Source organism: Neolamprologus multifasciatus, chromosome 7 (genome assembly GCF_963576455.1).
Source record: "Neolamprologus multifasciatus chromosome 7, fNeoMul1.2, whole genome shotgun sequence".
In the NCBI taxonomy this organism is placed as follows: domain Eukaryota; kingdom Metazoa; phylum Chordata; class Actinopteri; order Cichliformes; family Cichlidae; genus Neolamprologus; species Neolamprologus multifasciatus.
In genome coordinates this window covers 32,750,817-32,763,436 of record NC_140445.1, presented here as the reverse complement: position 1 = coordinate 32,763,436, position 12,620 = coordinate 32,750,817, and the positions used below count along the sequence as shown (strand labels likewise).

Genomic DNA, 12,620 nt, shown 5'->3' with positions numbered 1-12,620 from the left:
GTCCAAGGATACCTTTGTGTGGCTCCTGTTATCCTTTAAAGTCGCAAACAATGGAACAAATGTGGAGAAAAAGAAGGCATGTCTGGGTTAGTCAGATCTTTCTTTTGTCATTTTTTTTCTTTTCTGCTGTGCTGCCTGAAGAAAAGTTCAACCTATGGACCTCTTCGGTGTTTTTGAATTTCTGCTTGAGAACAATGTAGTCATAGAAAGAAGAATGCCAAAGGAGGTATGATGATCCCACTTCAAAGAGTAAAATTCATTTAAACAGTTCAGCTGGTAGCACAAAGCAGACAGCTAACTAACACTGAGTTGTTACCTTGTCATTTATTTTCAGTGATGAGAATACCGATAGGGGGTAGATAGCAGCAATCAACATTTCATTTGTATAATTACTGCTATAGCAATCCTCTTCTGCAATATTCTTCAAAACCCTTCTTACCCGCTGTTGCATCAGTCTCTATAAACTCATTCGATGTGACTAAAAACTGTTCATACCCACACAAATCATTTTAAAATTCTGGCAGAGCTTCTAAAGACACCAGATATATCAGATGTTTTTTCTGAGGAAATGTGTATTAAAGATGAGGAACAAAAAATGTAGACTGTTTTGATCCGGTGCAGTTTCAAATATTGCACTGACTTTAAAGGTGCATGTGAGGAACTAAAAGAAGAAGTGGAATCAGAACTAAATGAAGTATGTGAAAATATAGATCACTATCACCGAAACTTAATTACCAATCATTTTACGTTTCTTTTTGTGTCATTTTCAATATGTGATGTGTGATATTCAATTTCAATTCAATTCAATTCAATTTAATTCAATTTTAATTTTATTGCCCCCTATGAGCAAGCACTTTGGCGACAGTGGGAAGGAAAAACTCCCCTTTAACAGGAAGAAACCTCCGGCAGAACCAGGCTCAGGGAGGGGCGGCCATCTGCTGCAACTGGTTGGGGTGAGAGAAGGAAGACAGGATAAAGACATGCTGTGGAAGAGAGACAGAGGTTAATAACAGATATGATTCAATGCAGAGAAGTCTATTAACACATAGTGAATGAGAAAGGTGACTGGAAAGGGAAAAACTCAATGCATCATGGGAATCCCCCAGCAGCCTATCACAGCATAACTAAGGGAGGATTCAGGGTCACCTGGTCCAGCCCTAACTATATGTTTTAGCAAAAAGGAAAGTTTTAAGCCTAATCTTAAAAGTAGAGATAGTGTCTGTCTCCCGAATCCAAACTGGAAGCTGGTTCCACAGAAGAGGGGTCTGAAAACTGAAGGCTCTCCCTCCCATTCTACTTTTAAATACTCTAGGAACAACAAGTAGGCCTGCAGAGCGAGAGCGAAGTGCTCTAATAGGGTGATATGGTACTACAAGGTCCTTAAGATAAGATGGGGCCTGATTATTTAAGACCTTGTATGTGAGGAGCAGGATTTTGAATTCAATTCTGGATTTAACAGGAAGCCAATGAAGGGAAGCCAAAACAGGAGAAATATGCTCTCTCTTTCTAGTCCCTGTCAGTACTCTTGCTGCAGCATTTTGGATTAGCTGAAGGCTTTTCAGGGAGTTTTTAGGACGTCCTGATAATAATGAATTACAGTAGTCCAGCCTGGTTGTCACAAAATTATAGATGTTAAAATGCATCTACAATTCCTGCTCCCTAAGGACTTTTCATTTATGTCAGTCTGTCAGTAGATTTCTTGCTTGAGCTCAGGGCAGTTAAAGAAATCAGTGGATTAAAACGGGGCTGTCTGTTAGTCACAAACACAACAATGCTATTGGATACAGGTAATTGCTGATTCCTAAATGATTATTGCCTACAAATCCCATAAAAGATTAAAAACAACAATTTGTTGCCGAACTCACTAAATCAATACTTTTAGAAAAGTTGCTGGACACTGTAGTACCTTGCCAGGGGTAAATGGTGATTTGTTGAGGACTATTTTCACCTGTGGATTACACATTGTGTGCTGTGTTTGCACTTACAGCACCAGGGATGCTGTAATGCATTAAGAATTTACTCAAAATAAAATGCAGGGCTTGTGATCAGAACAAAAGGCCACCCAGTGCAATGCAAATACACGGTCGGACGATGAAACTCTATCACCCAGAGGAATGAGATAAACCAGCTTTTGGCTGAATAAACAGTAACAGGCAGTTACATCAATTCATTGTTGGTGTCGGACTATTCATTTTTTAATATAGAATAATTCCAGCTTCATTTTTGAAGTCACTTTCCGTGTACAGTGTACCAATCTCTTTGGTGTCACGTCCATTGATTGCTCTAGGATACAGTAATGAGCTGCAAACACCGGCATTACGTGTTTCTTTGTCAAAGGATCAGAACCTACTTTCAGCTGAGTTAAGGCCTTTGTCATGCGAGCTGGATGCCACTCCCTTGCCCAACCCAGGCAGGAAATATGACACAGACATTTACATAGTAATAAAGTCGGGGCAAACGTTAGCTGATGAATTATCGTAAGTGGGAGTGGGGCAGACTTTAATTCCAGCCCCGGCTCATAAAAAGCAGTAGCCTTTTGTCACTTACTCTCAAGACAATCCGTCAATGTGCAGCTCATTACACTGCATGTTAGTTTTCAGACGAAGGCTTCTAGTAAAAAGCCCAATAAAAATATGCCTGCCCTTCAACCCATAAATTACACTATTTGTACTCTCGACTCAACTACAAAGCTTTCTTCAAGGAAAAGCAGCAGCTTTAATAGACGGGTTTGCTAATCACATGCCTCTCAGGTGACAAACAAAAAGCTGCAGTTCTATACAGGTTTGAAAAAGATGCTTTGTCCCATCTGAGGCAAAGCTTTCTCACAGGTACCAGCCGGTGTGGGAGTAACAGGTGCAGCATGGGAAACCAACGCTTTAGAGATGGAACGACTGGTGTGTATTTCACCCCCTCGGGCCATGAATGTTCTCGGGTGTCTCAATAGTTTGGCTTCAGGACTCAGTCTCCAACTGTTGTTTAGCTGTTGTGATTCTAATGGAAGTTATCCAAGTGATTCACTCTGCTGAGGCTCATTTTTTTCGTTCCATCATTCCTCCCTTTTCATCACCTTAAACTGATTAAACCCATCAACATTCCTTGTCTTTTGGCCGTGTCTGTAGCTTTGCAAAGTGTGAGTTGCTTTAGATTTTCATCTGATTGCTCCCCTGAGAGGGTTAAGGGCTGAAAAGGGCTTAAATAAATTTGTGTAATAGAGCTGTAAAGATCAAAGGATTAGCATCTTCTCTGTGGAAAGGACAGAAAGTCCCTCAACACCCATACAGCTGCTGACTATAAAAAAGTAAATACAGCTGTATAAATGCACTGTTCGCAAGCTCTTTCTATTCAAATCCCATCATAATCAGCCTGTGTGCAGGAGCAACACATTACACACAGCTGAAATGGCTAATACTTCCTTTTTTACATGGAAAAACATTAGAGCCTTCACTGGGATTACTCATGTTCGTTACAGCAGTGAGTAGACCTCAGCCTCTGACAGGGACAGAGACCTTCAATACCAAATTTAAAACCGTGACACAGAAGAGCTTAACACACAAAAAAACAAAAAAACAAAAAAACAAAAACGAGGAGTGAAACCTTATCGTTTTCTTTTCTCTAACCGAAACCCGAGTGCCTCTGCGAAGCTTGCCAAGGGCTGACGACATCTTATAGAGATGATGTGGGCTTGCTGCCCATGAGTATCACATTCTCAGGGTCATAAATGTCTGGGCTGCGCAAAATGGTATTGAATTTAAATAATTTTTCATACAAGCCCCTGTCACAGAAAACAAGACACTTTCCCCCTGAGATACGTCCCACCCAACCGAAGCCTTTCTTTAGAATTTGAAAACGTCATCTCCAAAATGTTACATATCCATCTTGGAAGAAAGAAAATCAATATCTCTGGTGCATCCTTCACTCTGAATAGAACTGGTAAAAATAAAAAGCACACTCCGCAGTCCTCCAAATGTCCCTTTTGTCAGTAAAGTGCCTGCTTTTTATTGAGCTCTATTAAGGACCTCAAACCTGTGGTCTTTTCATAAGAGTAGGTGTTTTTGTTTGGAATTTTAAAGCATTTTGGTACTGTGATCCCTGCCCTGATTTTCCTTTTTTTTTTTTAAAAAACATAAAATGTATTTAAAAAAAAGCTGGAAAAAGCATCTCAAATTAAATACAAATTTACGTGCTACTGTGGCTAAAATACAGTAATGATGAGGCATAAACTCTTTAAGGTTCAATGTAAAAAAATGGTCTTGAGCTGATGTGATTTTTGTAAAAGATCTTACTTCATCTTAGTCCATCTGAAATAAAACGATGCCTTTTAATTATCTCTACTGAAGGAAAAGAGGCTCCTTTTTCCCTTCATAGAGTTACTGTCTTAAGAAAGATGATGACCATCACTTTTAATAATGTATTCTAGTAGACTTTTCATTTCAGACTTAATTCCTTCATTTGTAGAGAGTTGTATTTCTTCACAGCACTGAATGGTTTCATGTTTCCCTGTCACCTGAGAATGTATTCAGGAATAATGCCTTTAGGCAGCTTCACTTGGAGACACTATATTCAGCCATGTTTTTGTGTGTGGAGTATGTTGAATTGAGCTGAAAGGAGGATAGCTGAATGAGTCTCAGACCTGCAAAGCTGCTCTTTGGCTAATTTATAATGTTTTCAGTGTGTGGAGCAGTGAACATGACAAGGAAAAGTATTGAGTCTTGTTGGTGCAGGCTGGGTGTCTGTTTTTCAATTTAGGTTCATCATCACATTTTTTCCCGGTGAACACTGTTTCAAAGCAAGTTTTTTAGGGCAAGCTTTCAACAGTTTTTCTAAGGTACCTGTAAAGATCTGCTGCTATGCAGCCACACACTATTGGAGACTGCTGCGTTTGAAAGTAGAATATGAATGCAAGCAAAAGAGGAGAACTTAAAATTCACCGCCTGCAATATAGTCATCAGCATAGTCTGAGCATCAGAATCTGCAAAACAAATGAAAAATCTGTTAAAATCTCAATTATTCTATATGACTACAATTTTGCATTAAAAGCAGATACACAATATCTGTTTTAAATTTGGATGATATCCTCTTTACCTCCTTATGAAACTCTGCATTACTTCCAGCACTGCTGCTACATGTGGCTCCTGTCTGTTCTGACCAGTTTTACGTGTGCATTTGCAATATGTGGATCTCTTCTCCTGTGTGACATCAGCCGACCATCAGTTTGGATTTTTCTTATTTGATTTTGCATAGATGGAAGGGGGGCAGGATTACAGAGAGATAGTAGCACAGGTGGTAAGTAATGATTGCAAGATTCCATCTTCAATTGTTGAAGCAGATCCTCATACAGTTCAGGTTGTTTGCACCTGATTTGTTCCTCAAACACTGAAGGATGTTACAGTGTATCTCTATATTTGCACAATTTGGATGATTTTCATAGTACACAATCCAGTCACTAAAGACTGCTGTTTAGTTTATGGGTCATAGGAGACCCAGCTCTCATCACCAGGGATGATCCTCAACATGCCAGTTTGACACTGAAGTTGATATTTGCTCTCTACCCAAACATCAGCATCCCAGCAGGGATGAGAGCACTGCAGCACTTTACAAGTAAACAACCTTCAATGAGATAGCGGCCAAATTTAAATCAGGTACGGTTTCTGCTTTTTATAGGCCGATTAGCAGATCCTTTTGATCCCACCTTGTATTTAACAGTTTATGGGTATAAATTATTCCATTAGATAGCCACTTATTATTTAACAATATAGTATCATAAATTATTCTGACTGATTAACGCCCTATATTTAATAGTTGGTGTTATTTTTGATGGGCAGGAGTGAGTTTGGCTGAAGGACAAAAATGGAAATGCTGTTGTTATATTTACATCAACAATGCAAAGCCAGACTGCCTTCATTTTACTACACTCCTGATTTGTTGGCACACTTTACCTTTCGTTAAAACTTGATTCTCATGCATTCTCATGCATGCACACATTTTCAGACAGTGCCTCTCAGCACAAATAATCTATGCCTGACGGTCTGAGTCGTGCACACTGTCTAAAGTCTAAATTTCCTCTGTCTCTGCCTCTGTGTTGTATTGTTTCTGTGGCCTCACACTTAATTTACCTTGCATTCAAATCCTTTGCTATCACGCATTTTTCAAACAGCAGCAGTGATGGCAGTAGGCCATGCTCTTGTTTCCCCTCCACCCCTCTCTTCACTTTTATCTCATCACTCCCAGTCATGTTTCCTCAACATCCCTGCAGCACCACAACCCTTCCTCTAAGGTGCAATAGTGACCCATATCAAACTGATCTCCTAAACAGGCAAGCAGTAGAAAAGGTGCCAGAGGTCAAAGGGTGGAATTTTAAAAAGTGTTAATCCCCTGAGTGTATGCTCATGTGTACTTTACTCTACCTTAACCCCCACCTCACTTTTCCCCTGTGGATTTTGTCCCCTTTGGCGGCTTGGAAAAGTAAATACACTGTGTTATCAGTGTCAGCATACCTAACTCCAACTTCCTGGTTCTTTTTGACTGTCAGGGCTTTCCCTCCCTGTCATAGTAAACAGAAATCAGAGCCTCTGTTAATAATTACCATCACAGCACAGGGATCCCAGTGGGTCTCAGGCTTCCACAGGGCAGTGTGCTTTCTGTTTACATGTCTTCATTTTGAGATGGTGCAGTGAGAGGCTGTGTGTTCTAACACAGTGCGTTCATTGACAGTTTCTCTTCGGTCATGCTTTCCCATGCTATTGGGTCACCGGACAATTGCGTGTCTGTTAAAGTGTGAAAAACTAGATGGACATGGAAAGATGTGGGCTGCAGACTGGAAAAGATAAAGGCTTGATGTTGCAAGCTACACTGGCTCTAGGGAGCCGTCACCTGGCAACAGGGAGATCAGATTTCTAAGTTTGTGCGTGCATGTGTGCTGCAGTTTGCGTGTTTGCTTGTGCATATGTTGCTGTGTGGTCGTTTTAAGGCACCATTTGAGGACACTATTCATTTCCTGTGTGACAAAGCATCACAGGCCAACAGATGCACACACCTGAGACCTGACAAGTGAAGTCACAATTGTCTGCGCTATTCCTCTGTCACGTTCCATGCACCTACCCTCTCACTTTTTTCCTGCACTCTGTTTCCGCAGGGCGAGTATCTCTGGTACGAATCACCACCCTCAGGCTGGAGGGCCTGCTGCTCGCTGACCAGGGCTTGTATGAGTGTCGAATCCTCTCACTGGATAAGCCAACAGATGAGCTTCAAAATGGCACCTGGACTGTACTTTCTGTTACTGGTGAGGTTAATGGAACAGCTTGTGTGTGTCATTATGGCTGCTCTCAAAGAGGAATTTAGTTGGCTTTTTTACAGTAAGCCAGAGATCAAAATGTAAACAAAGGACAGGATTGAATCCGGTTCGAACAATAATTTCCATCTGAGCCCCCTGGACCAGTTTGTCACTCAAACCACTGAAAATGAGAAACGCTAACTTTTACTACAGCACAGGAAAGCCTGCCTGAGGCCTTGGTACTATTTTGTTACTAGCTGAAATGTTGCTCTTATGTCTTGTTTGCAATTTATTTGATCAGGTTGATTTATTGTTATCATTACAACAGAAGCACACATCCAGCTTAGAAGTTATATTTTGGTCATGTTATACCAACAACTTTAGATTCTTTAGCAGCTCAATGGTGTATTTACCACATATACTGTATATAAAAGATGGACATAACGTCAGCCACTCAGCCATCCATTTGTTGTTTTATGTCTGTCTGTTTCTTCAACGGTAGTCTTTTTTGTTCCTCCTTGTTTAGTGAGGGTTTGATTTGACTAAAAAGACAAAAGGACACTGCTGATGCATATATTTGACTTAATAATCCTGGTCTAAATCCTGCCCTTTTTGTCATTTATTTTACTTTAAATAGGACCTTAATTCACAAAATTACCATGTTCTATTAAATAAAAGAACATCTCTTTAAATTTGTTTTATCCTGTCTTATGTTTGCAGCCAGTGGAGTTGCCCCTTTCTGAGATTTCAAGGAATGCAGTTTTTAGGCACATTTTCTTTATGGCTTTACTTTTAAGACCCCTTTTTATATCATTCACATGCATTTATTTATATATTATACAAATCAAGAAACAAAATGTAACATGAGCTATATGCCTCTATTATAGGCTCAGTTGTGATGTTAGCAAATGACCACGCTGTTAAAACGTCCTGAAGTGCTGCTAGCAACATTGACCACACCACAGTTATTAGAGGAAATTAAAAAAGATAAATTGGTAAGAAAAAATCTTTTTAGGCAAGTGAAGTAAAAAGAAATGCTTGAGTATAGAAAGAATTACTAAATGAAGCAATATTATGTACTAACAATGCTAAAATAAAAATACAAATCTAATTGAGGCCTGTAGAGTCTGAGTTTAACCTCTTGGGTTTTTTGTAATTTCTCTGAGCAATACATGATCTGACCTTTGAGTTAATTAGCTAGAATAGTCACTCCTGGGAACATTGTGGCATTTTGTATACACACAAGTGAGGGAAGACTTTCTTTTTCACATGACTAAATGTGTGTTTTAAACTGAAATTTTTTTGAGTGCCTCAAGCATAAAAATGGAAATGACTAGAAATGGAACCAAAAATGAGCATGCAGATAGATGTGTGTCATACAGCTTTTTTAAATCTACATTCAATTTTAAACCAATTACCAGGCAACAGCTAACCCCTCATGCTAGCAACAAATGAAACCATAATGCACTAATGCAGACTGCTCACTCTGCATTCCTGTAGCTTGGGATGTGGCAGTATTACATTCAGTGATGGGAGAAGGCGGGAGGAAAGGCGGTGCAGTCAGAATGGAAAGCAAGACCTGGGGTGTGGTTGAATAGTCAAATTTGCTTGGGAAGGTTCCCAACTATGCCAAGTAAGCTGGGAGTATCTGTGCGGCAGCCATGATAAGAGCTTTTTTGCGTTCTCCACATACTAAGGAAAGGTGCTTCAGTGCTTCCTTTATTGCCACTTTTAGCCCAGGACCCACACGACCATCCTCAAGGAAAAGAGAAAAAGGTCATTCTATCCCAGAGTTCTGACCAGTTATGAAAACAACCAAGAAAAAGTGCTAAAGTGTGCAGTTCATGTAAATGTTAATTATCAACATGTTTTCCATTTACTAGCTGATATGTTTTGAATTTTAAAGTAAAGATTATGAGTTATTTAGTTGTTAAATTGTATTGGTTTCCAAAGGAAGAAACATAGAAAACATGACTTAATTCCTTTATTGTTTTATTCCACATTCTATATAATATATATTAATATAAAGAAGTTTATATTATTCAAATGTGATCTTTTAGCTTACAGTCTACCGTATGAACTTCCACACATCAGGTAACTGCTGTATATACTACATAAAAATCACCTCTTAAACTGAAAGAAAACGAACATGATGTTAAAAGAAGTTTTTTTAAAAAGTGTCTAAACTTTTTTAACAGATCAGGTAATTTGGATAACTTCTGACTTCTTTTACCTGCATTTTGGAAAGAATAGTCATTGACTAGAGTTAGCGTCATACTTCTTGATAGGTGTAAATAATAAATCGTAATATGAAATATGCATCATTATTTTTGCCCTTTGAAGTTTATCTATATTTTCGAAAACCTTTGCTATGATTCCACACAAAAACATACAGAACAAAGTAGGAGTGCGCCTCAGATCAAAGCGGCAGAGACAGTTTCACCGAGCTGGTCTGTGTGAGCATCAGGATAGAGGTGAGAATAGTAATAGATGATGACTGTGTACTTGAGGACTTGGATATTACTTTGCTGGCATGCCCTGCAAGTATGGGCTTTACCTATTGTTTGCACTCCCCTTCAATAATAATCTGTGCGACTGTCACAGGTTTGAATTGGAGAGATAAAAGAACATGCTTCTTTTTCTGTTTTATTAGTCAATAATATACTAAAGCTTATTTTCAGAGAGTAAGTAAAAAAAAAACTTAAATATTCTTCTTATACAGCTACAGTATGGATATAAGTTATGGTGGCTTTTTAACTCTGAAGTGTTTGCAGACAAAAAAGGAAGGCCTGATTGTCCTTTGATAAGATCTGAGATTTAAAGTGTCAGCAAGATGTTCTAAAGGCACATTTAAAAGGCTGCATTTGCAACTGACATTTTCAGTTAAGTATGTGAAATAATAATGTGTCTTTCAGGCTGCTGCTGTAACAAAGCAGGCTGTACTGCTGTCATGTTGTATATAAATGTATTGTCTGCTAATCCAGTTTTTCCTCTTTTGTATTTTTTCCCTTAATACTTCTGCTTTGAAGACAGAGCTTTCTTGCTTTTTACAGAAGGGTAAACAGCTCGAACAGCTTTAATGCTCCTTACCATTGACTCACCAAGTCTGTTGAAATGTACTGGGTGGATGAAACGCCATTCTTCCAAATGAAATTCCCACATTTGGTGTTTTGATAGTGATATTGGAGATTGCTGTTTAACACATCGGTCCAAAATTTCCCACAGGTGTTCAGTCATTTCAAAACTTATCAAACCAATCAGTGGCACCTTTATTCCTATGGAGACCATTTCCATCAGTAAAGAAATATTTCATCATATGAAAAAGTTGAAAATCTTTATATTAATTTGTTACACTTCCCACTCAGGGGACACAAACTATACCATCAGAATGTATGAACATGTATATTTGTTTATGGATGGTGTGAAAGTATTCAATCGGAATTTGTTTTTCCATAAATGGCGGAATCTGTTTTTAAGTTTTTTAAATTTAGATGGTTTATGAGCATCTTTTTAAAGCTGTTTTTATATCCATAGCCCCACCCACCTTCACTGAACCCCCACCTCCTGTCCTCGAGGCTTTGGTTGGAAGTCACATTTCTCTTTCCTGCATGGCTAATGGCAACCCTACTCCAGCCATCACTTGGTTTAAAGACGGCATTGCCATTCAAAAAAATATTTCTGAGGTATGTATTTTTTAAGGGGTTTAAAACCTGCAATACAAGTATAGAGCTATAGTTGTTACATGCATGGGGTGAAATAAATAAACAATATTTTCCTCGAAAATAATATATAGTAGTACTCTCTCTTTTTTTTCAACCCTCAGCAGTTGGCTGCACCTTTCTGAGCCTGGTTCTACTGGAGGTTTCTTCCTTTTTAAAAGGGAGCCATCTGATTATTGGGATTTTCTCTATATTATTGTCGGGTCTTTACCTTACTATATAAAGTGCCTTGAGTTGATTGTTGTTGTGATCAATAAAAGTGCATTGAACTGTATAGTGTTCATGCACTGCAATACATACAAAGTTTGGGTAACACTGAGCAAATGTATCCAAGATGCTTTAAAATCAGCCTCAGTTCAAATGCCCATCCATCCATCCATCCAAGTTGACACAGCAGTGTTGATGCAAAGTGGCACACAAATAGGTTCTAGAAGAATCCTTGGAAGGAAAACAAAGGCGCTTTGGACACAAGCACCAAATCTGTTATTAAGAAGAGGGGATAAACACCCTCCTACCTGTTGAAATATTGTGGCACAGGAAACATTGTGTGGATACATGTGAAGTATGCATGTAGGAAGTGGAGATTCTACTATATTACTATTCTACTATCAGCTGGATGCAAATGTCATACAGTATTAAATACTGACATTATACTGTAGGGTGCCAATGCTTTTGCACAGGCTACAATTGCTGCTACCTATTGTACTTTCTGTGTGTTTACCTGCCTGTTGCATTCAGCCACCTCTCCGTTCCTTTACTATGTCATATTTATCAGGATGGAGTTTTATCTCTGCGAGCAGTGAGTATACATTCAGCAGGACAGTACACTTGCCACGCCTCCAACTTTGAGGGAAACGTGACTTGCGTGACAAAAGTGAAGATCAAAGGTCAGTTGTTGCCTAACAGTCTGTCTGTCTGTCTTTCTGCCTGCCAATTCCTTTAGTTTCTGTGATGTCTGTGTGCCCAACTGGCTTGAAGCCACCATAATTTACATTTCTGTTTCTTGCCCTTGCATCATGCAACAGAGCGGTAAAAGAAGTTCAAACTGAACTTGACTGGTATTTAGCCACGCAGTGACTAAATAAGAGTCAATATCATGATGTGAGACAAGATATCATCTGGGACTTGCCAATGTTGCTTTATCGTGATAAAGCTTTGTGTTTTGCTCAGTGTGAAGGCTTCATTTTAGAGAAGTTGATGTAACTTAGTGAAAAGTTTATTGTCTGTGGTCATATATATATATACACACATACATACATACATACATACATACATACATACATACAGTGGGGCAAAAAAGTATTTAGTCAGCCACCGATTGTGCAAGTTCCCCCACTTAAAATGATGACAGAGGTCAGTAATTTGCACCAGAGGTACACTTCAACTGTGAGAGACAGAATGTGAAAAAAAAAAAATCCATGAATTCACATGGTAGGATTTGTAAAGAATTTATTCGTAAATCAGGGTGGAAAATAAGTATTTGGTCAATAACAAAAATACAACTCAATACTTTGTAACATAACCTTTGTTGGCAATAACAGAGGTCAAACGTTTACTATAGGTCTTTACCAGGTTTGCACACACAGTAGCTGGTATTTTGGCCCATTCCTCCATGCAGATCTTCTCAAGAG

At 38.9% G+C, this 12,620-nt stretch overlaps 1 protein-coding gene across 1 annotated transcript in view; it reads left to right on the top strand.

Annotated features, from left to right (window-relative positions):
* Positions 1 to 12,620, top strand: part of igsf9a (immunoglobulin superfamily, member 9a) — a 62,427-nt gene that overhangs the window by 9,960 nt on the left and 39,847 nt on the right. The window contains exons 4-6 of the mRNA XM_085166854.1: positions 7,133 to 7,279; positions 10,805 to 10,953; positions 11,765 to 11,876. Coding sequence (XP_085022980.1) covers positions 7,133 to 7,279; positions 10,805 to 10,953; positions 11,765 to 11,876 — 408 coding nt within the window. The remainder of the gene's footprint in view (positions 1 to 7,132; positions 7,280 to 10,804; positions 10,954 to 11,764; positions 11,877 to 12,620) is intronic.